The sequence below is a fragment of the Talpa europaea genome (assembly GCF_964194135.1).
Source record: "Talpa europaea genome assembly, chromosome: 1".
NCBI lineage: Eukaryota > Metazoa > Chordata > Mammalia > Eulipotyphla > Talpidae > Talpa > Talpa europaea.
The window spans coordinates 156,513,895-156,537,459 of NC_140073.1; the positions used below are offsets into that span (position 1 = coordinate 156,513,895).

A 23,565-nucleotide genomic window follows, 5' to 3' on the forward strand; every position below is an offset into this window, starting at 1 on the left:
TGTAGTTCCCAGAGTCTCGATGGAGTGGGGGTGGACTCCACAAAGCCTGTGTGGAGTTTGCTCAGGACGTCCTTACCCCCTAACACTACTGGTCACCTCTCTTGTCCTCGCGGGCCATTCGCACGCCACTGCCTTTCTGTCCCCTCCCAGGTGAAATCCTGCTAGTTGAGTCAGAGTTGTGAGCAGTAAGCTAGTGACAAATCAAAACAATCTGTATTTAAAGGGAGGAAAGAATTTTATTTTTAAGATTGAATTTTTAATTAGATTAAACACTACTGAGAAAACGTGATCTTTTGAGCTAATGCACAAGACGTCATCAAGAATCACCGCCTGTTCCCCAGGCCTGCCAGCCAGGTGCCCACAGCGCGAGGTGGTCAGTTGAGCAGCCGTGTGGCTGGTGGCAGAGGCCCCCCGGGTCCGCTCTGCTCACGGGCCGTGTCTCAGGTCCCGCAGAAGCGGACCAGGCAGCAGCTCTGCACAGAACCTTCGGCGTTGTCGGCGATTGTGTGTCTGTGTTTTCTCATTGAGATGCTGCTTGCACGTGGACGCAGAGAGATCAGCACCCTAGGAGACAGATGCGCCCATCAGAGCCTGGGCATCAGCCAGAAAAGGCCCATTTGTTTAAGAGTAAGAAAGAGGCCTGACACTTTACACATTCAAATTGATTATTTCATCAATAGGTTAATAGAAAAACCAGGCTGCGGGTTCACTTCCCGCTTACACATCTTTTGGTAATAGGAGACCAGAGGATGAAAAATGCAGGATGCGGCATGGAAGAGGCTCCCAGTGCTGGAGGCCCCTCCCGGAAGGGCCCAGCCCGCGCGGCCTATTTATATGTAAATGCTGTGGAAGGAGGGGCGGCTCCAGGAGTGCAGTCTCTGCAGCTTCTACTTCTCTAACTTGGGAAAGGGGAACCAAGACGCCACGGCTTCAGCTGGTGAAATAATTAAGCACACCCTTAATTCTTTTTCTTTGTGGTATTTTAAATGTTTTACTGAGGTATAATTTGCATACAATCAAATGAACCCAATTTGAATGCTTATTTTGATGGGGTCTTGACTGTTGTATGGCCCCATAGAACTAATTCCAGAAAAAGAAGTAGGTTACTTCCCTCGCTCCACACAGCTCCCTCCTGCCCCAGCGTGGGGAGGCCCTCCTACTCTCATCAGAGGCTGAAGTAATGGAGCCCCCCCCCCCAATTCTGTGAGCGCGTTGTTATACCCAAGGCCCCTGGCAAATAGCCACAGACCTCTCTAAAGTGAACACTGGAAAACCGTAGCTGGACGAGTCCTCGTCACCAGGGTGTGATGCTCGTGCTGACAGGACCGGAAGCCCCTTCGGCCACGTGCTGTTACCTGGGACAGGTACCTCATAGCTAACTAGTTACCAGCACCCAGAGATAAGGGGGCCTGCTCCACCCAAGACAAACCACGTGGGGACCCCTCGTGGCAGAAGCCACTCGTCCCCAACATTAGATGCCCACCTGCTTAGAGGTCATGTTCCTTACTGACTTGTTTGTTGGTTCTCCAGCTGCAAGGTCATTCCTCCGCGTCGGCTGTGGCTCAGTCTTTTTGCTGCCTGCGGTCGGGTCATTCATGTAAGATCTGTGTCCTGAATACACGCTGCGTCTTGGAACCGCATGGTGGTGGGTCCGCTAGCTGGTGGGTCGCGGGACGTGGGCTGCGTGACACCAGGTGTGTTCTGAGAAACGTGGTGGCGGCGGCGAATGTCAGCCTGTGGGACCACAGCATCCACTCAGTGTGTGGCTGCCTTCACCTCTGTCAGGGCCCCAGCTTCTCCTGGGCTCCGTGGTCACTGCCAGCGTGCACAGAGGCGCTGGCGAGTCCCCTCTGTGGGGGACCTGGCTGTCGCTGGCCACGAGAACGCAGCACCCATGGGCCGCCGTGTGAGTGTGAGCCTGGGCCCCAACACCAGAGCAGCTGGAACAGGCAGCTGGCTGCATCCGGGCACTGTGGGGCGAGAGAGCTGATCCCGCAGCGGCCTGTGCCGGGTTTGATCTGTGACCGCAGCCCAGCCCCTCTGTGACCCTCAGATGCACCTGCGGAAGTGCCAGCACCTGCTGTGCCCAGGTGAGCCAGCCCTGGGTCCTGACTGGGCCTGCAGCCGCCTCCACTTGAGATTTGATGCTACTGAACTTCTTACAAAACGTCCTCTCCGGGGTGGCGAGGTGCTCTGGTCACCATCTTTGGCACAGGGTCTGCGGGTCCGCGTGGGTGGCTGGGAGGGTCGGGCCAGGCGAGGTGACAGTGTGCTCAGCGGCCCGTCTCCCCAGCTGCCACATGCTGGGCGTGCCGCTCCTGGGAGGTTGGTTCTGCACCTGCACCTGGGTTCCTCTGTGGGCAGCTTGGGGTGGCATCTTTTTTCTGGATGCTTCCTTCATTGAACTGAGCACTGGAGGAGGCACTTGCACTCAGCCTTCCTCATTTGGAGGCCCAGGCGCCCCCGGCGCCACAGAGGAGAACGGACTCTGCCCTTGGCCACCCCGGGACGGTGGCCATCTGCTGCCAGATCCCTGCCCTGCTCTGTGCGTCTGGGGGAAGCCCTCACTGCGGAGCAGCTCCGGGTGCGGACACCTGCCTCCCGCGGCAGCTGAGGGCCCCGGCCCGCCAACCTCTCCCGATGTGACACCGTCCCCGAATGTTGCCAAATCAAAGGGTTGAGGGCTCCTGGCATCACACGCCTTCCAAGGACGCCACCCACCCGGCACCCTTGGGAGCAGCCCCGCGTCCAGCCTGCAGCGGGGGGCCTGCCCGCCGGGCACTGCTCTGGGCACGCAGACGCCGGCCCGTGTCCCCGGGAGCCCCGTCCGCCGGGACGGAGGGCCCAGCCCGGCGGTGACTTCGCGTGCTGCTTTGACCTTTCTTTTTTTCCCCTTTTCATTTGTTTTCTTTTCCTTTTTGTTTTCTCTCTTTTTCCCTCTCTCCCCTTTCTGCTCTCGGGATGCAGCCAAACGCAAAGCATGGAAACTAAACCGTGTTGGTAGCCTGCGAAATATATACAGCAGCAGCAGCACCAACACCGAAGGTAACGCCGCTCCTCCCGCCCGCGCCCCCTCCTCCCGCGCCCCCTCCCCCCGCCCGCCCCCCCCTCCCGGATGCAGACATGGCAATGCCCGCGCCGCATGCCGCGTGTGCAGCGTCTCCGCGCCCCTGCCATCTTTTTTGTTTGTGTGTTTTATTTTGCCATTCATGTCCCTTTCAGCTTACTTAAATTTTGACCTTTCCCTTCCGTCGTCGTGTCGTGATGTTTAAATTACTGCAGAAACCTATTTTCTCCTCTTTTTTTCTCTTCCTTTCTACATGTGGGCACTCAATGTAATATTTCCCAAGTTATTACAGTTTTTAAAAGTGTTAGTATCAGGTGTAATGATCTGTAGCCAAATACAATAGTGTGCCGTGACATTTAAGTAACAGTCTTAATTTGTCCTGTGGAAGCATTCTCCATCCAGCCCGCGCGGCGCCGATCCAGAGGCAGCCGGGCCCGGGTCATTTGCATGCGCTGCTATTGCTTGTAAATTCAGTATATTGTTGTGTTTCTAAAGGTCGTCCCGTGCCAAAGTTCACAAATTGACTTCGCGTTGCTTTTTCACCGCAGACAGCCGTCATTGCGATTGTAAAATAGCAGATTGAATTTTCCCCCACCTTCATTTGAACAACACAATTATAAATTGCCTTTTTTTTATGATTACAAATGTCAAGGGTCAGAATTATTTTGATGCCAGGCAGAGGGAAAGCCCCGCCAGCCCCTGCACGTGGGAGGGAGGCCGGTGCACAGACGAGTGATGCAAAATAGGTCACAATCCAGCGATCTCAGTATATAATGGGGGAGATTTTTTTTCACTTAAGTGCAAGCCAAATGGGTCAAGTAATCGCAAGCTCGTGCCCTAACACTAATTGACTTATTTGGGGATGATTATAACTGTAATATTTTTCTTAATGTCACTGTTTTCTGGGCTGTTGATTTTAGCGATTGCCAAGTGGTGGCATTAAATCTCTTGTAAATTTTAAATTGCACGCTATTTCTGTAAACAAGTCCCTCTCTTCACATCCCGATCATTAACCTTTGCTGATTTATATCACCATCCTTTTTTTTCTTCCTTTCACAATGGCGCCCGTCTCACCGCTGAACGCCCCGCTCTCCGCCAGAAAAAAATGAATCTGGGAACAAAACTGCGTTTTCACCAGGGCTTGTTAAAGACCTATTTTTTTAATCATAATTTTTTTTTTTCATTCCTCAAGGGGAAATTGTCGTCTGTTAAGACACCAATGGAGCTTGACCCTGTTGGTATCTTCTTTCAAAGCACTCATTCAAGAAAGACAAAACGAGAGAGAAAAATGATGGGATTTTCCAAACGGTCCCATTTGGCATCATTTTTTGTTGCCTCTCCAAGGGCGTTCACATGCTCGGTCACTGGCTCTCGGCCCGGGGTCTTGCCACTCCTCACCCAGAGCCCGGGCAGCTGTGTTCCCCTCCGTGTGTGCGTGTGCACCTGCCACAACAGATTTGTCTGTTACTTCCGGCACTGTAGAAAAAAGTCGTGACGTCTGGTTTTCCACGTGGTGGTGCAAAGGATGAGGGGGGGGAAGGAGGCCCTTCGGGCTGGCTCTTTAACCTCAAGAGCAGGCCAGTCCCCCGACTCACTGCCGGGCTGCCTGGAGACGCAGGTGCTCTGTGTTCAGCCCAGGGTGGGTGTGAGGATGGGCAGGCGTGGGAGGTGCTGACCCAGCAGGTAACCCGCGTGGGGGGAAGCACGGGGTGTATGCCGTGCAAACTTGGGGGCCCTCAGCCCACTGCAGCAACTGCCAAAGGTGATCTTGGGGATCTGGAGTAAATCATGAGCGCGAAGCCAGTTCTCCTCACTCCCTTCCATTTCTGCTCAGTGTTCAGCTGCGTCTGTGACGTTTCCATCCAGCGGCATGGTCACTCTGCGTTCACCTTGTTTGTGTTCGAGCGCAGTCTCATCACACACGGCTCTAGCATGTCACTGAGTCCCTCTGTCTCAGATAAACCGTCACCCTGCCTGCCCCATGTCAGGTCTCATGGCATGAAGGTCGCAAGTCCTCTGTCTATAAGATGCTCCCTCTTAGCACACCCCGAACCCCCTTGTGCTGCTGTGGCCTGAGTCCTTGGTGTCACTCAGCGAGGACCCGTCTCCAGATGGGTGTTTCTTGAGTCGTTGGTCCAGTTACCCCCCAGACATCAACGTGCATTGGACTCCAGAGTTTCCATGGAGACAGAGGTTGAGTTTCAGGGATAAGGGGGTAGGTGACCGTCCAAGGGCACGGGTCACTCCTGGGTGGGGTCCTCAGCCCAGCCTGGGGTGGGGTGTCGGGCACTATGGGACTCGGTTGCTGAGCGGCAGGACTGAGACTTGAGCTGGTGACCTCACGCCAAAGCCCTTTCCTGTCCTGTCCACTCTGCTCTGACCCCTGAGCTGTGCTGTCTCCTTTGACCTCAGTTCCCTCCCAGGTAGGTATCATGTACCGACAGGAAGTCGCAGTTTGAACAAGTCAGGTGATTTTCTGCAGGACGGACAGCCAGGAAGCGGGATGGGTGCCCTGGTCTCCCGGGTCCAGACCCACTGCAGGCCCTCAGGCAGGATCTGTGGGTGGGCATGGAGTGGACAGAACGGGCAGGGCCAGTCAGGGAATGCACGTCCCCCATTAGGAAGTGACCAGAGCCTTTGCTCACCTGCGGTACTCACCTCTGCGGCCAAGGCGGGCACCTCGCCGCATGCGTTCCATCGCGCGGATCACATTCTGCCACTTTCCCGAGGTCTGTGAGATGGCAGTGGGGTGGGGTGGAAGGAGTGTCAGTGATGCAGGCCCCCCTTTCTTAGCTGCCCCCCCCCCAAGGAGAGAGGTGTCCCCACACCAGGTGGCTGACACTGTGGGAAGCTCGACTCCGTGGTCAGCGTTTTCTGAGAATGACCCTGAGTGCGGGTCGTTGTGTGGAAGGAAGGCCGGAAGGGTGGCCGGCGGCTTCCTTGGCAGCATCAGCCCAGGATGGGGCTCCCCGGGATCCAGGGCCTCCGAGCCCCCGACCCGCACGACGGGAGGCACGGAAGCGCGGCTCTCAGGCGTGGGCGCCCGCTGTTCTCACAGCACCCTCGCCCATGTGTTGGAGCTCCAGAGGGTGGGGGCCAGGGCACCCATGTCTATGAGCCCTACAGGGCACGCCACACCGTGGGTGCCCCTCCCTAGGTGACCCTTGGGCCCACGTCTGCCCAGTTCCTCATTACCGGAAGCACCTGCCTGCAGGGGGGTGCATTTCCGTGTGTCCGGCCCTTGTCCCGGGCACCAGCCTGGGAGGCCTATTTGGAGGGACCCCTGCGCCCCACTGGGCCAAGTGCATGGACTTGGAGGTGCCTGGACCCTGGTTCCGAGCGAGCACTGCCGGGAGGGGGAGCAGGCTCCCTGCGGAGAACACTTGTGTGGGGCGCTGCTGCCCGCGCCCTTCATCCTCGGGAGGCCAGGCTGCCGCGTGCCCCGAGCAGGCCTTTCCGTGGCCAGCCTGGCTCACCAGCCAGGGCTGCGGTCACGGTTCCGCAACATCTTCCACTGCAGCTGAGTCAGCCAGGTTCCCGGCGATGACACGCTCTGGGGCCCAAGGGTGGGGCCGGCCATCCCAGCCCCCCCCCCAGGCTGAGGGAGCAGAGGCCTCCCCTCTGAGGGGCTGACCAGTCCTGCCTAAGGACCCTGCGCTGTCCGAGTGCAGCCCCCAGCCGTCTTCCTGAGGCCGCGGGTGCATGTGCGCCCCCCGCCCACTGAAGCCGCCCTCTACCCTCAGACGGGGTCCTCCCTTCGCGGTCACTTCACACCCTTGCACCAAAGCCATGACGGGGGCAGATGCTCTGCAAACCTGTCCTGTGAGCGGCCACATGGGCAGTGCCTGTGTGCCCAGGCTCTGTGCCAGGCACGGAGTCCTCACCGGGACTCCGGGTCACTGACAGGCGCCCTCAGGGCTGGGAGGCTCCTGCTCGGGTGGGGCAAGGTCACCTGAGCCCGCGGCCACTCGGGCCTCATCCCCCAGGGAGCAGCAGGGACCTGACGGGACACTCGCCCTGAAAGTTGCAGAGGGGACGCCAGCAAGTCGCTTCTTCCTGCCCAGACTCATGAACGTCTGGGGGGGCCACGTCCCCATTACTGCCTTCCACCAAAGGCCCAACAGCTATAGGAATTTAGTTTGGGGACCAGGTGCCCCGGGACCCAGGCCCCCCCCCCCACTTTCCAGCCACGTGGGTTTGCGTGAGCTACGGGCTTCTTCCCCTGCTTAGTTTTCTTTCTCTAAAATGAGGGTAGTTGGGGAGAAATCGTGGAGAAATCGCACGGAGCAGGGCCGGAGGGCAGACGGCAGTGGTCGCTGTTTGTTTCAACACTTACTTGATTGGAAAGTGACCCCCAGGACAGTCTGGGGAGTGTCCCGGGGCCACTCTTTAGGCCTGGTGGCCGTTTGGTGCCGGGCAGAGCCATCCACGACGCGCGCACAGGTTGGGAACTCACGCGGATAAAGTCAGACATGGGGATAACTCCAGAACTGGCGTTTGGGAGAGAAAAAGCAAGATGACTTAGTTTTTTTGCCCTTGACGTTTTTAAAAGAAAAGTTTGATGATCATCTGAAAGCTGGGCCACCCTGCCCGGGGGCCGGGGAAGACACCCCCATGAGCATTCAGGGGCCAGGCCCCTGGTGGACGTGTATCCAGTCCCTCGCTTCCCACACTGCACTCAGCAGAGGCCGGAGCCCCAGGCCCTTCCAGCACAGCTGAGCCCACACATCCCTCAGTCAGGAGAGCAGGACGACCCCAGAAAGGATGGAGATGACTAGACCAGCGGCGGGTGGTCCAGGTCGAGCGCGGCATAGTGACCGGCTGCGCCACCGCCTGAGCCTCCCCGCTCTCTTGGGCCCTGACCTGTCCAGGGTGCTGGGGCCGAGCACAAGAGGGCACGTTAGCCCATCCGCCTTCTGCATCCGGGAATGTGTGTTTTTTCAGAAGTTTTGTTTTCCACCCTTCCCGTGGCTCAGAAGCCACGTTGCTGCCCTTCTCAAGCCGAAGGTGAAAGAATGGAGTTTCTTCCTCCTGGCGCTCAGACCCTCCTCCCAGCTCTCGATCATATGTTTGCAAAATGAAAACCTCCTTTTGAGTCTGAGGAGAATCTTGCTTGATCACTGCACAGTAAACACCCCCAACCATGGGCCGCCCCTGGGCCCGCGTCTCTGCAGAGGTGACGGTGTTTATAGGACACCTCTGTTGGACTCGGGATCACGCCCAGGTAGTTTCCAAATGCACAACTTGCAAAAAGATCCTCACCTGTGGACTGTGGACTGCTCGTGTTATAAACTGGCCCACAATAACCATTTTGCTTTTTGTTTAAAATCAACACTCGGATGGAGGCAGGGGCCTGCCCCGGTCTGGGCTCTGGGCCACCCCGGACCATCTTGTTGGACTTCAACTTACATTTGCCACAAAAAGCAGGGGTGGGGGGGGGTATTAAAAATAAACACTGACTTTATATCCTGGTGAGTTTGGGCTGAAGTCCCAAACGTGTGTGGTTTTCATCCTAACCAAAATATCTAAACCACATGCCTATTTAACACATGCCTTGAAAACAGAAAAATTGAAGTCTTTTACAGAACATGTGAGTCCAAGAATTAGCATGAAGCCTCGGCTGTGTGCCCACTCACCTGGCGTGAGCCCGAGGTCGGAGGTTGTGACCGCCCTGAGAAGCAGCCAAGCAGCAGGTACAGCCTGACTCAGTTTCCAGCTTTGGGACGTTGAGAGTAACCCCCTGCAGAGTTGGGTGGGAAGGAGTCCCTGCAGCCTCGGCCTCAGGGATGGGCTATGGCTGTCTTTTCTGGCCAGAGAGCAAGCAGGCCGGCCTCTGACCCAGGCCAGCCTGTGCTGCCCCTGCAGAGACAGCTGAGCTCCAGGGTGCAGTGGCTGCTTCTGGGTAGCAGGTGACAGTGGGACGTGCATTCCAGACACGGGACCCCCAAACCTAAGGGTCCTGGAGAAACGACAATGGAGAGATTCAGGCGAAATCTGGGAGGAAGCCCTTGCCGATCCCCCCTTATTCATGAGAAAGAGACTTGGCCAGAGGTTTGAGTTCTGTTACCATGTTAACCAGGGTGCTGGTGCGTACCCCAAGGCAAAGGTCCTTTGACCACAAATCAAAGCAGAGAGCAAGTTTCTTCACCTGCCAGCCTTGGCTATTTTCTTGTCGGGTCATTTTGGAACGTGAACCATCTGGAAGCCTCTGGACTCACTCACGCCGGCTGCGTCTGCTGCGAGCGGTGACACGGGTGCTCCTGAGCACGGTTATCTCTGCCCCGCCCAGTGAGCACATCCGACGTGTTGGGAGGACGCTTAGTACCGTGGAGAGAACCGGGCATCTGGCTTGGGTCCCAGGTTTGTCGGGAGCCTGGAAACAGCCTCTCCAGGACTCAGGCTACATGGAATGAGCCCAGTGGAGACCTCGGCAAAAGTGACCCCAAGGACGTCTGGAGCCCTTTGCGATTCAGCGAAGAGACAAATATCCCCGTCCGCGTTTACCCGCATTGCAGGGGCATTTCTCTGCACCCCAATTTAGCACCCGAGTGTGACCTTTACAAAACCACAGGCTTGCTGCTCTCCCGGGGACCCCGGAAGACAGACGAGGCGCCTGCCCTTCTGCGCCCCTCCGCCCACTCCCCGCACGTGCTCGCCTCTCAGAAGTCTCCTTGAAAACAACTTCCAAATGTGAAACAGTTGCAGCTGCTTTTAGCTCTTTAACTCTTTGTCTGCTAGGATTCCGCAAAAATAATTGATGACTGATTGGCCCATTAACCTTTAAAAAAAAAAAAGTTTGACAGCCCAGACTTGTGTAATGAGGAGGGATTCCTTGTGAAATCACGCTGATGGCCCAGTTGCTTGCCCCTGAGGAGGCAGAATTAGCCCCACGGGGCCTCGTCTGCATAGAAACTGGACGCAATTAGTGTAATATCCGGTGTTATTAATGTCGTTTGGAATAATTGGGTAGGTTGGCTTGGACAGGTTCATGGCGCTAAAATACTGTGCTAGCGGACCTTTCCACAGCGAACCGTTAAACACGGAAAACTGTTTAAATCCCTCTGAGCCCAATCACAAAACTTTATTAAACAGCTTCGCCCGGAATGTCCCGCGGTGACACCGCCCGACGCCCCCTCCCAGGCTTGGGCTGTGGAGGCGCTTGGCCTGCCCACGCGATGTGGGGCGCCCGTATCGCGGACACCCACGGCGGAGACCGGCTCAAACGTGCAGGCGTCGGACTCCTGCAACCTGACGTTTCTCTCTGCAGACTTCAAGCGAAGCCCCTGTGGTCCCCTGGCGAGTGTGTGTTCACAGAGAGGCCACGCGGAGTGAAACAGGACAGGCAGGGGACAGGCGAGAGCAACGTCCCGTCTGCCCGACGGATCGGCCTGGCCGCCCGTTACGTTCCCACCGCTCCTTACCCGGCTGCTGGTAACCAGGCGCCACCGCGGCTTCACTTCCGGTGGGGGGACGCCTTTGGCGCCGGTGGCTGTTTGAATCTGACGTCATCTGAACTCCTGTGGCCGATGATGATGTGTCCCCACAGGAGGAGGACGCGTCTGGGTCCAGAAGTCCACGAGCTCGTTACTCAGTCGGCGCCCCATGGGGCTCCCGGCGTGGCCTCTGCAGACAGGCAGGCAGCAGACCCGGCCCCACCAGCGGCCGTCCCCTCTCCAGGGGGCTGGGTGTGTTTGGAAGTGACAGGAGCCCCCTGAGAGGAGTTCGGGCAAGAGACTGAGGACAGGCAGACCCCGCAGCCCACGGTGGGAGCCGACGGCAGAGCCCCGCGGTCCCAGCTCCCGACCCCGCGCGGGCAGGACCCCGCAGGCCGCCCATCCACAGGGAGGTTTGCTGCCCGGGAGGCCAAAGCACCTTCGCTTGTGAGCTGCGTCTACACTGGCCCCGGATAGGCTCAGATGCAGAATTCAGGAGTGGGATGCTTGGCCCACGGGTCGCAGCGACTGGAGTATCACAAGTGGGGGGCTGGGCAGGGGCCAGGCCTCCCCTGCTGGTCGGTCCCTGGCATGAGCCAGATACCCCAGAAGGTGGCGACCAGGGGCCCCAGTTTGTGATGGCCCCGGACTTAGAAGCACAAGGACTCGCTGGGGTACGGGGGGGGGGGGGCTCCAACAGCAACATCACATGCCCTGATTTCTCCAGGCCTCGCCTGTTGGAAACACGACTCTCGTGACAAGTTCCCTAGGGAATTCTGGAAACCTTTCCAAAGACGCGCGCCCTGGCATGGGGTGAGGAGGAGCAACAGGAAGGTCTCTGGAAGTGGGAGAGCCGCCCAGTGCCCACCCAGACCCCCCACCCAGAGGGCTCCTGTTTAAATACTCCTTAAGAGAGGGAAATGATCGCGCTAAACGAGGCAGCCGCGTAGAGGGCCTTCCCCTGACGCGGGACGGCAGCGCTTTCCCCACGCTCCCGCCGCGGGGCTGCCACAGTTTCATCCCAGACCGACACAGAGCCCGCAACGGCAGTGAGCCGGGCAGGAGCTGGGCCCGCTGTAGGGCCGGCCTGGGCACGGATCCCGACCCTCGCCCGGGACGTCCTGCCCGCTGGCTCCTTGTGAAGACATCCTCTCCGCAGCCCAAAGCCCAGAGGCTGCTCCCGGGGTGCCCTGGTGCTGCCCCCGCTGGGGGACTGTCACTGTCCTCAGGGCCCAGCCCCTTAGTAGCCAGCGTCTGCATCCCCGCTCAGCAAGGGGCCACCGTGTGCGGCCACCCGGGGTCAGGGGCCCCGATGAAGGGGCCCTTGCTGAAAAGCTGCGACCAGAGGGTCTCCTGCCTCTGGGTCAACCCAGAATTCCCCAAAGACCCCTCAGTCAGCGTCCGGCTGGAGGACCGGGCGCCGGGGCAGCCTGGTGACCGGGGCCCTGTGCCGTGTCACACGCCTGACAAGAAGCATCGCTCCGGCACCATACAGCGCAGACGTGCCCACGGCACACGAGTCGCCAAAGCAGTGTCCAGCTCGTTTCTCTCATGTGGCTCCCTGGCCTGGAGACACTCTCCGCGGAGGAGTTGAGTTGGGGGTTTATGTGGTTGGTTTTCCCTCGGGACGTGAAACTTGGTCGCCCTCCCGCCCTGGCCTTCCCTGCGCTGGTGCCCGGGGTCCGTGCCCTTGGCTGTGTCCAGCGCCGTGAAGCCCCGTCATCAGGGGACCCGGCCAGGGTTTGGCCTTCCCAGGGGCCAGGCAGGCCACAGCCCACTCCGCTAGCCCCACCCTCTGGGTGACCCAGGGCCCCCCCTCTGTGTTGTCACTTGGGGGATTATTTGACTCAGTTCTCTCTGCCCTTCCCTGCTTGGCGGCAGAGAGAGGCGTCAGTAAACAAGGGTATGTCGCTGCGGTTTCTGTTTGGTCCTGATGCACAGAAACGCCCGACAAACTTAAGTCGGGTCACGTCCTGCGGGTCGCCTGCTGCTCTGACCCCCCTCCAGGAGGTATGGAGGACGGGGGTCTCATGTGAGCGGGCAGGCGGCCCAGGAGGGGCAGGCCGGCCTTTGTCTTTGCGGTCCTTTCTCTTCCTCGTCGGGCTGCCTCACTGCCCTGGCCGCTCGGCGGAACAAGGCCGTTCCCCTGGCCTTTGTCTCGAGCACCTTAAAGGGATGTGAACTGGTCGCTGCCACCGTGTGGTCATCAGGAACAACGTGCAGGGTCTGGACACGGGGTTTGTCCACAGTGCGGGGCCCTTATTCCCACTGTGATAAGGGGCTTTCATCATCATCGTTTTTCTTATTTTTCTCACGTCCGTCAATAGCTGGGAAGATACGCGTTTGGCTTCCCTTTTTTGGAGAGGGTCACCTGATACTTTCTCAGGATTACCTGATTCGCCAGAGCCCGGACTGAGTCCCTAACACAAACCCCAGGCACGTCCACTCCCCTGCAGCTCCAGTTCCCTCCCTCCCGTGTCTTGCCCCGTCCCCGGATGAGACAGCAGTATTAAAAGTAGCCGCCTCAGTCTTTGTGAGATGAATCTATGTATTTTCAGCCCTGCTAGCTCTGAGCTTTCCAGAAGCTTCTTAAGTGCTTTAGTGGTTTGTTTAGTGAAGGTCTGTTAGTCACAAGCTCTTGGTTTTATTTATCTTTTTGGTATGAAAATGTGATTATTCCCCTCGTTTCCTGCTCTGTGTTCTGGTCGTCATCTCCTCGGGACTCGAGGCGCGGGAGGAAGCCCCTCGGCGTGGCCGGCGCCGTCTGTCTGGAGCGCGGCAGGCCGTGTGTCTGCTTCTGCGTCGACTTCCTCGGAGCCCCTTTCTGTGTTTGGTTTTCCTGTCTCATAGCCTCGGGGTGTGGGTTTCCAAAAGCCAGTGGTCAGTGCTGTGCTCTGGTGTCTAGGGCGCCCCCTGGCCCCCCAGTCCTGCAGAGCCCCCCGTGTCAGCTGCTATTAGACGTGTGTTTTACCTTCGGCGCCTTCTCCACCCGCATGGCTTCCCTCCTGATCACGTCCTGTGCCTCAGCTCTCTCCAGCCCTGTCGTCCAGCTCCACACTTGTCCCCTCGCTCTTCCTTTGACCCCCCTCCATGGAGGATCGTGGGGTTTAATAATTACATAATTTGCGTTTCTGAATGCACCCCCTTTCCTTCTGTGGGCCTACTCAACGTTCACAGTCACCTTGGGCATGAAAGCTCAGGAGAGCCATTTCCTATTTCTTTTGCCGTTCCCCCACCGGCACCTCACGCCTTGCATCTGTAATACTTGGGGAGTTTTGGGGCTTGGGGAGTTTTTGGACGTGTGTGTGGAGTCGGGGGTGGGAATCGCCTGTTGTTTTTCTTGACACTCTGATCTGAACGACTGTCCTTCTCCCGTGTTTAGTGCCGCTGGTCCGAGTCCCCAGGTGGCAGGTCTTTGTCCTCAGGAGGCTTCCCTTCCCAGAGGGGCCGGGAGCCCTGGGGCCCTGCAGCCCCCTTCCTCTGGGGCTTGCCGAGGGGGGCCCCAAGGTCTCTCTGCCTGTTGTGCCCCTGGAGCCATTCACCCCCAGTGTCACCTGCCTTCACTCTTGCTGGTGATTCAGCGCTGGATACTCACACTGGGGTCCCTCAGTGGTGGCCTTGACTTGGTGGGGAGCGGGAGGCGGGCCCTGGAGAGTGCCTGAGTGTGGCTCCTCAGTGCAGTGAGGTGTGCTTTGCAGGGGCGGCCCCTTCTCATGTCTTGTCTGCCGTCTTCCGGGGTGGTCTGCTTAGAGGGGGAGCTGGGCCACCCCTCCAGTGGCCCTGGAGGCCGAGCCCAGGCTGGCGGAGCTGCTCCGTGTGGGTGCAGGGAGCAACTCTGTTACTCGGTAAACTCGGTGAGGGCTGAGCCAGAGCCTGTGAATGCGGCAGGGACTGAAAGTGGGGGTGGGGGGAAGAGAAAGGTACAGATGGGGGGGCTCATGTTGTACTGGAGGGTGGGGGGAAGAGGCAGAGGGTGGAATCTGGGCGGTTTTAAGATTCATGCCTAGAAAAATCATTTAATCATTAGCAGAGAGAGTGGCACAGAAAGAGGACCACTGGGGACAATAGCAGATCCGTTCCTGCATGTGAAGCTGGACACAAAGTCAGACTATTGCAAGAGTATGTGCAGGCACTTAGAAGTCCCAAAATTGTTGGATTTTTGGGTCAGAGATACAGACTTGAGAATGGCCTGCGCCCGCTGGAAGTGGCTGCCTAAGGCCTGAGGGAGATGAGCACTTGTGAAGACAGCAGGGGGTGCGGCTGGACCCCACCCGGAGCCCTCCTCGCTGACCCAGAGCCTGGCAGGAGCACGGGGAGGAGGGAGCAAAGAGCTAAAGGCGCTCACGGCCGAGCCGAGCTTGGCACACAGGTGACAGCACGTCACACGCACCCCTCCTCACTCTAGGCTTAGGGGTCACTTCTCCGACACCCCGGAGCAGCCTCCAGTCCTCAGCACGGGCTTCTGACAGCCACCAGAGGCCCTGCAGTTACACGGGGATGGGGGACCACCTGGTGCTGCTCCTGGTACCCCGAGTGGAAAACGGCCTGTAGGTTGTCTTGGAGGTACCGCGTTCCCTCCAGTCTCCCCTGAAATGGCCAAACAGCCCCTGTCTAAGTTGGCTGCCCATCTGTGGGCAGCCCTGAGACGGGGAGAATCGCTGACGGTGGAGACAGGACACTAAGTGACATGGAACATACGAGAAAAGGAGACTTGGATCCAGCGAAGCGGAAGCCGCGTGCCAGGGTTGAATGTTAGGGTGATGGAGCAGCCCCAGAATAGATACTGTGGGGAGAGATGTTCGAAGCTTCTGGAAAATGGATTCTGTGTCCCTGTGAACACGTGAGGGAATTTGTCCCCTGGAGTTTGTGTGCACAGGTAAATGTTGTTGCTGTAACGACCAGGGCAAAGCCAGGCTGTACTTAGCAGTGGAGTCTGGGAGCCTCGGCTTTGCCTGAGGAGTGAGAGATTTCAGCAGTGAATGTCCAGGAGCAGCCTCGGGGAGGGGGGGAGGCGCGGCCAATCCTGCCTTTTTTTCAGCCCAACATTGTTGTCTTCTGAGTGTGGGTGCCCGCGCCTGCCTCCTGGAGCCGGAGCAGTGGGGCCTGCCGCCCGCTCTTCCGCGGAGGCCCCTGCGTGCCAGGACCCCGGCGCCCAACTGAGGGCTGGAGCTACAGGTGCTGACCCTGCAGCTCAGGCTTCTGGCCGGAGGTTTGAGCGGAAACCACCACACAGCCCAGTTGTGCGCAGTGAACACTGGGAAGCGAGTGGTCGCAATGTTTTTCACTAAAAGATCCCATAAATCCTGATCAGAGGGGGCTTGTGTCTGCAGCAGAAGTTCACAGCTTAGAAAGCGCGGCCCTGTGCCGTGGCCACCCACTCCGCAGTCGCGGCCCCGACCCCCAGGGGTGTGAGGGCCCAGCTGTGAATTACAGACTGATTCGGGCCGGCGCGGTCTGCTCGCCTGGATGGCGCCGCGTGAAACGTGAGTGTGGGCCCCAGCTCACGAGGCTCCGCAGGAAAGGCTGAAAGCCACAGTGTCAGGGCTGAACGCCTGCGGGTCCAGAACCGGGACCGTTCAGATGGGCAGGTGCGGGTCTCGGCCTCTGGGGCGGCGTGCCCGCCGGTGGCTGCAGGGGATGCTTTTGGAAGCCACACTTCCAGTAACGCCAGCTGTCAGGCCATTAGGGGCTTGGGGATCAGGGCCTGCAGACGCCCCCCATCTCCGGGGCAGGCGAGCGCTCTGCTCTAGCATAAGTACCTGTCACTTGTCCTCCAGCGCATGAGCCCACAGCAGGGCTGACGTTTCTGCTCAGCCCCTCACTCTCCAGAGCCAGCGTCAGAGCAGGGGCCCCCACCCAGCCTGCACGCTCAGGGCCTCCTCCCACGGCCAGTCTCATGGGGTCAGCTGCTCGGCTCCCCTCCACGCAGCCCAGGGTCCTCTCCAGTGATGCCCCACTGGCCCCTTCCAGGGAGGTTTAAATACGTCCTGGAACTTTCCAGAACAGGAGCTTCTAACCTTCAGGGAGAGCCTCAGCCCTCTGAGAAGCTGGCGTGGGATTCGCACTCTGCCAAAGGGCCCAAGGGGAGACCTGTTTGCCAAAAGAGAAGCTCAGAGCAGGCGCCTCGCACTTCCCGGGGGGTAAATTCCCGAAGAGGAGCCTTGGGGATCTCACATGCACCACATCCCTGACGTCAGAGCGAGACAGACTCCTGCGAAAGGGTCCGGCCGGGTTTCCATGGTAATGAGCGGCCGTTTAGGGAAGCTCCCGGGTCTGCCTGTGCTTTAAGGACAGGAACAGCCCAACCTGGGCCTGTCCACACCCCTGGGGCCAGTGGGATCACGTGGGGGGTGGCCTCAGTCAGCCTGGGGGGCCCTTCCGCTCCTGACTGCAGGGAAGGAGGTGAGGCTGAGGTGCACGGGCACTCTGCGCCCGGCTCCCCTGAGGAGGGTCTTGGGAGAGTGACCTCGAGGTGGTGGGGACAGGCCCGGCAGCATGGAGCCGGCAGGGCCGGGGCGAGGTCAGGATGGAGGGCCGGACACGGAAGGGAGTGAGCCCGTGGGCCGACGGCGCTTAGGCGCTCACCCAGGCGGGCGAGGCCAGGCGTGGGTCGTCACCATCATCAGTGGCGGCTGCTCCCAGGTGGCCGTCGGCAGCTCACTCACGGCGGCATGGAAAGCCTGGACCAAGGGGGGTGCGGCCCTGAAAGCTCCGCTCAGGGTTTTCTTGTGGCCTTGGTAGCGGCTATGCTCCCGCCGGTGCCGCCACCTCCTGTGCTTCTGTAGCAAAGACGGGGGCGGGGGCGTGAGAATGGGGACAGATGCTGGCTTTTCTGGGGCTCTGGTGAACACTATGCTGAAGGCCGCCTTTCCTCCCACTTAAGGGTGTGGAGAGGAACCTTCGGCGTGTCACGCGGGTGTGCGAGCGACATAGCAGGACAGCGCCAGTCCCTGCGCCCCAGTGTAGATGCACCCCGTGGTGGCCACGAAGTCCCCGCTCGCCCAGGCTGGGGTCAGCCATCAAACCTCCCCCTGCCCAGTCCTCTGGTGAAAGCACAGAAGGCCGGGCCTTGTCTCTGCTCCATAGGCAGCCAGCCCGGCGCTCAGAAAGAAATGAACGTGCACCCCGAGATTAGTGGTATTCACGCCTGAGTTTCATCCCCTTGTAGACATCGCTGGCCAAGGTCACGGGGGCCTTTTCCTAAATGCACGGTCTGTACCCAGGGCAGAGCTGCCCGCATCGGTGCCCCCGACTGAACCGTCGCTGAGCCCTGCTGGTGTCGAGCCACGACCTGAGGGTTCGGGGCCTGTGGATCCGGGTCTGCCGTGCCCTGGTCAGAGCCGTGACGGCCGCCGGCCTTCAGGCGAGGACTGGCACAGGGCGGTGGCGCCAGCGCTAACCTGCCTCCGCCGCTCTGTGTTTCAGAACAAGAGGAGAACTTCGAGTTCATCATCGTGTCCCTCACCGGCCAGACGTGGCACTTTGAAGCCACCACGTATGAGGAGCGAGACGCGTGGGTCCAGGCCATCGAGGGCCAGATCCTGGCCAGCCTGCAGTCGTGCGAGAGCAGCAAGAACAAGGTGAGCCCTGCGGCCGCCCGCTGGGGCAGGGCCTTGCCTTGGAGAGCATGGGGAGGGGGCAGGCCCCACCTGCCCCCAGCTGACCGTCCCCCTCAATTCTGGCCAAAAGCTGGAGGATTGAAAAGATTTTAATTAACACCGACTTCGCGTGGGTGTCCCCAGTGGTGTCCTGGGGCTGCAGCTCCTAGCACTAAGCCCTGCCTTTCATCGGACATGGGAAATGCTGCAATTCTGGCCCCGTGTGGCCTCTGTGTCCACATTTATTTTGGCTGAGGCAGAATGCACTTCGGAAAAGAACGGCAGACTTAGTGCCTGTTCTGTTCTCCTAGACGCCCCCCTAAAATCCCTGTCCTTGGGAACAGACCCTGGCCTTGGATGGCAGTGACAGGCTGGGGCGCAGGCACAGCACCCTGTGCCGTCTCCTGAGCGCCCCAATGAAGCCCTCATGTGTCTTATTTCCCAGGAGTAGTTAGTTTGCAGGTATTTAGCAGGAGAAAAAATTCTTTAACCTGCATTTTCTAGCCTCCTGCCCAGTTGGTAAGCCTTATCAGGAGGCATATCTCCCTCCCTCTTCCATCAGGGATCTCTTCAATTTGTTATTTTAATGCTTGGATGTTTTAGCTCCCTTGTGCGGACGTTTTAGAGAGCAGTTTCATTTGTAACCATTTGAAGAAATCTCTGCCAATGATTTATGTGCCGCTTTGTCATTAAGGGGGAGTCTGTCTTTCAGAAAGATGGAGCATCTTATTATGTTGCCCTCTCTAGCCAGGGTAAGCCAGGCCACAGTCATCATCACGGTGACGTCATTTGCTTCTCCCCCCCCTCCCCCCTGGGTGCGGCAGGAGTGATCTGCGCGCCATGAGGGACCCTCACCGGTGGCCGGGGATTGAACCAGCGCTGCAGAGGCTGCGGGCAGCTATACAGCCCAGCGCTCAACTGCTGCGCCATCGGGGAGGCCCTGCTTCTCTTTTTTAAAGATGTTGCATACCCAAGGAGGGAAACACGGCCTTCGTTCTTGACCCCTTGGCTGTGCTGCGTCCCAGCTGCAGACGTGGCTTCTGAAGTGAATGGGGACGCTTCTAGTCTGCAGTGATCTGGGGGTCGATGATATGTGTATCCACAGAGCAGGGGGTTCAGCTTCAGAACAGGAGTAGGGAGAGCTGGACAGACACTCACATCTCTACATTTTGTATGAAATCACAGTATCTCACCTCAGACTCTCAGTCCATGCTGCTCACACACTGTGGGCCTGATGCAAATGTCAGCCTCAAGATGCTGCCCCTCCCTCGTGCCAGGTGTGACCCGGGCGGAGGACGCTCCAGCACCCAAAGCCAGGCTCATGCATTCACCTTGGTGTTTGCTGAACAGGCGGGAAGGTGTACAGTGTGGAATTATTATCCACAGGGTACAGCCCAAGGGGCCAGGATGGGCTCACTGGAGAATGAGCTCTGACATACTGATTTTAGCTGCCTTGGGTGACTCGGAGTTGAGAGCAACATAACTAATAGAAAAGCAGTGCAGAAATACTCTGACTACTTGGGCGTCTAACCAAAGGAAGTACGACGTCAATAACGCATTATGCTAATGAGACAGTAGCGATTATTAGATTACGATTTATTATTGGGGAGTAAGCGATAAATTGCTTTACATCAAACAGTTTGATATGAGATGGTTCAATGTTTGAAGAAACTCTAGACAAAACCCAGCTGCGTCTAGCTGTCCTCTGAAACTCATTTAGCTTTAAGCATTACATGAAGTGTGAGCATCCGGAACCTCAGCATCGGGGCATGTGCCTTTCCGCAGCAGCTGCACGTGCAGGAGTCGTGACGTGTCCAAAGAGTTAGCAATGTGTGTGTTCCTTGCAGCACGTGGAGGAGCACTCTAAACCTCCATCAAAGATGACTTCATAATAAGTCCCCTTACGTGGAGTATTACGCAGCCATTTACAGTGATGTGGGTGCGCACGTGACAGCACTGAGACGTGATCATATGTCATTAGGCTTAAAAGGCAGATTCCAAAACTAGCTTCGGAATGCCATGCTGACTTTTTAAAAAGTGCATGGATGTTCTTTAAAAAAATGTCTAGAAGCAGGGGCCTCCCTGGTGGCGCAAATGGTTAAGTTGCAGCACTGTGAAGCTATCCACAGCCTCTGCAGCCTCTCTCCGGCCAGGGAGCTACACACATGATGCAGCAGACCTCTCCTGTCTCCCCGCTGCTCCCCTCAGCAGTGTATTTCAGTAGATCCGCCTGTTCTGTTCCCCACTCTGTCTCTGGGGAATCCTCTCACCCCCCACACCTCTGGTCTGCACCCCAGCTCTTGTATGCATAAATAAATAAATCTTTTTAAAAAAAAGTCTAGAGGCATAGACAGCAAAATGCTAATATGGGTACCAAAATGTTAATAAAACTTAACTATGGATGATCATATTGTAGTTTATAGCTCTTTATGCTATTGTTTCCCCTCTTCTCTACTGTTTAACCTGTTTAGAGGAGACAAATAAGTGGAAGAGTAAATGCCCCCGGCTGCCCTCCCAACCCTCCCTGCCCCACACTGGTTCCTGACTTGCTAGTGCACCTGGGAGTCTCAGCGTGAACAGTGACCCTCCCAGGCGCGACGTGTGCACGTGGCATCCTGGCAAGGAGTAGGGAAGGTGTTGATGGAGCCCTGACCCTTTGCTTAACCAGGTCATCTCCTCGTTCTTCAGTCTCATGCCAGGTAGACAGGGGACAACAGCACACTGACCCCTGCTGCAGGGGGCTGTCGGCCACGAGCCCCCGAAGCCGCTCTGTCCTGGTTCTGGCAGCATCACTCGGCGGGTGGGTCCAGCCTGGGCCGCTTCCTCCCAGCATGGAGAACTTCAGTCATGCTTTGTCCAGAGTGGAGTGGCCGCTTGAGATGGCCCTTGTGCTCCGTGTGTCCTGCGTGAGCCTCCCCCGCGGCGTCAGCTTGCCCACATGCTTCCCTCGGTGTCTTACGTCTGTGTTTGTCTGTCTCCACATGCCCAGTCGCGACTGACGAGCCAGAGCGAGGCCATGGCCTTGCAGTCGATACGGAGCATCCGCGGGAACTCCCACTGTGTGGACTGCGAGGCCCAGAGTAAGTGCCGGGGGTGCTGGGGCGGGTGCCTGGCTGGCCCGTGTGGGAGAACGCCACGTGGCCAAGATTCCAGGACCCAGAAGGCGGGAGTGGGGCTGTGATCAGGAGAGCAGACCCTCTAGGACCAGAGAGAAGGGGATGTCCAGTCCCCACAAACGTTCACGGCACATCTCCCCCACCTGCCAGCATGCCCCACAAGCGCCTCACACACCCAGAAGCAGGGTCACACCTGGATGTGGGTGCGAGGATCAGCCTCACACCCAAGTTCCACTGCAGGAACACGTCTTCCACTAGTCGGGGTCATGGGCTCGTTTGCTTTCCCATAAAAACAGAGTTTGTAGGCTGAGGAAGACGCAAGTTTCCGGGCAGGGTCGGGCAGATGCTGGGCTGTGTCCGGGACACTCACCCGGCACTGCCGGTTCAGGTCGTTGGAACGAGAAGCGAAGATGCCAGGTGGACAGGGGTCCCCGAGCTGTAGGAGGATCGAGGCCTCACTCAGGGTGGGTGTGGATGAATTGGAAGGGGAGGCCATGAGGACCCCCTCGGCGGCAGTGCAGGCGGGAGGAGGCCCCGGCGTGGGCAGAGAAGGGGTCCCCTCGAGGATCTGGAGGTGTTTCTTCAAAGTGTCTTTTTTTGTTTGTTTTTAAATTTTACTCTGGGACGTGGCGCATCAGGGCTAAAAGGGAGAAGGAATTACTTTAAAATCAGATCCCTGGAGCACAGACGTCTCCACTCACCCCCCTCCCCGGGCACCTCAAGGCCCTGGGGAAGCACCAGCTTCAGGGTGGGGTGTCCCTTCTGGAGGGCCCCAAGCAGTTGGGTGCTGGGTGGTCTCTGTTTTGGGGTGTGCGAACACCCGGCAGTCAGAGGCAGCTGCAGCTGCTGCTCAGCCTTGGTGCTCACAGAAGCCGTGCACGGGATGCGCGCACTGGGGTGGACGAGGACACAGGCTGGGAAGAGACGGCCCTGCGGGGGTCCTGAGGTGAGGCCTGGATTCGGGGGGGAATGGGAAAAGAAGTAATGATGGAGCCCCCAGGCAAGTGGAGGGCCAGACATGGTGGGGGTGGCGTTGGCAGGAGCGAGTCAGACAGTCGCTGCCCCCAGGAAGACGGTGATGCGATGGCCCGACGTCTCCTTTGGGCTTGGCCAGTGCGGTGGCCAGTGCCCTGGGCCGCCCTGCTCCGGGGAAGGATGGGGCAGAGGCCACGTGGCCAAGATGCAAGGACCCAGAAGGTAGAAGTGGGGCTGTGCTCGGGAGAGCAGATACTGTGTAGCACCAGAGAGAAGGGGGTGTCCAGTCCCCACAAACTTTCACGGCACGTCTCCCCCACACGCCCGCAAGTCCGCGGCCAGGCCGCCTCCACGCAGCCCCTTCCGCTCCTGCGGCCACTCCACGTTTCAGACCAGCCTGCATTTCCTTGCTGCTTTCACTTGGGGGCAGGGGTGGGTGGGGGGGACATTCCTTCCTTCTCCCCAGCCAGAGCACCTTCGATGCCACAGACCCCCTCTGTCTGGCACCACCTTCCGGACTACCTACTGCGTGGCCAGCTGACCTGGCCATTGGCCGGTGTGAATGATTCGAAAGTAACGTGACACCCAATGCCTGGCTTTGTGGGTGACTCTGCAGCTGGGGCTCACACTGGCAGTGCTGGGGTGACGGGAGCCTCGCCTGCTTCTCTTGGTGGATACACCACACCAGGTCAGCTCCATCTTGGCAAGTCAGCAGTGGACTCCAGCCTGAAGCCAGCCTGGGCCTGACCTCAGTGCCCACACAGGGCGTGCCCCCCCCACAGGGCCCCCGGCTCTTCTGCAGACACCCGCGGGCCCGCCTCACAGCTGGAAGCGTGTTGCTGTCCATCTGTCAGTCAGGGTTCATGCAGTTGGGCAAAGACCCAGCCAAGGGCCCTGGCCGCCTTCCTGCTGGTGTGAAGAGAGGCTCGAGGGCTGCTTAAGGGGTCGCCCGTCAGGTCGCTGAAAGCCAGACTTTTTTCATGAAAGTGTGCTTCCCTTTGATCTTTGAAATTTGCAAACCTGCCCTCGTGTGAGGGTGTGGTTTGGACGTACCCGCTGCAAAGGTGGAGCCCGGGGCGAGCATCTGCGGGGGGCCAGCTGCCCCTTCTCACCCTCGCTCAGCAGCGGCCACAGTAGACCCTGGCTGCGCGTGACCTTCCCCGCACATCTGCCCTCGCAAGGTGGATGCTGCTGTTCGGGACGCAGGAAAAGTACATCCTGCAGAGGTTTATCGCAAGGGAAATTCTGTGGTTGGCTGAAGCCAGATTTCTGAGTTGCCACCCACCGTCAGATCTCTCCAGGCACCTAAAACACTGTCCTGGAAGGGTATTGGTGCCATCGAACTTGGGCAGCCTCTGCCAGGGAGTCTGCGGGTG

The 23,565-nt window shown here is 58.6% G+C and overlaps 1 protein-coding gene across 2 annotated transcripts in view; it reads left to right on the forward strand.

Annotated features, from left to right (window-relative positions):
- The window catches only part of AGAP1 (ArfGAP with GTPase domain, ankyrin repeat and PH domain 1), a gene marked incomplete at both ends in the record, with an annotated part of 360,154 nt that overhangs the window by 299,271 nt on the left and 37,318 nt on the right, over positions 1 to 23,565 (forward strand). For both annotated transcript variants that reach the window (XM_084255022.1, XM_084255023.1), the window contains 2 exons: positions 17,926 to 18,080; positions 21,088 to 21,178. In XM_084255022.1, coding sequence (XP_084111148.1) covers positions 17,926 to 18,080; positions 21,088 to 21,178 — 246 coding nt within the window. The remainder of the gene's footprint in view (positions 1 to 17,925; positions 18,081 to 21,087; positions 21,179 to 23,565) is intronic.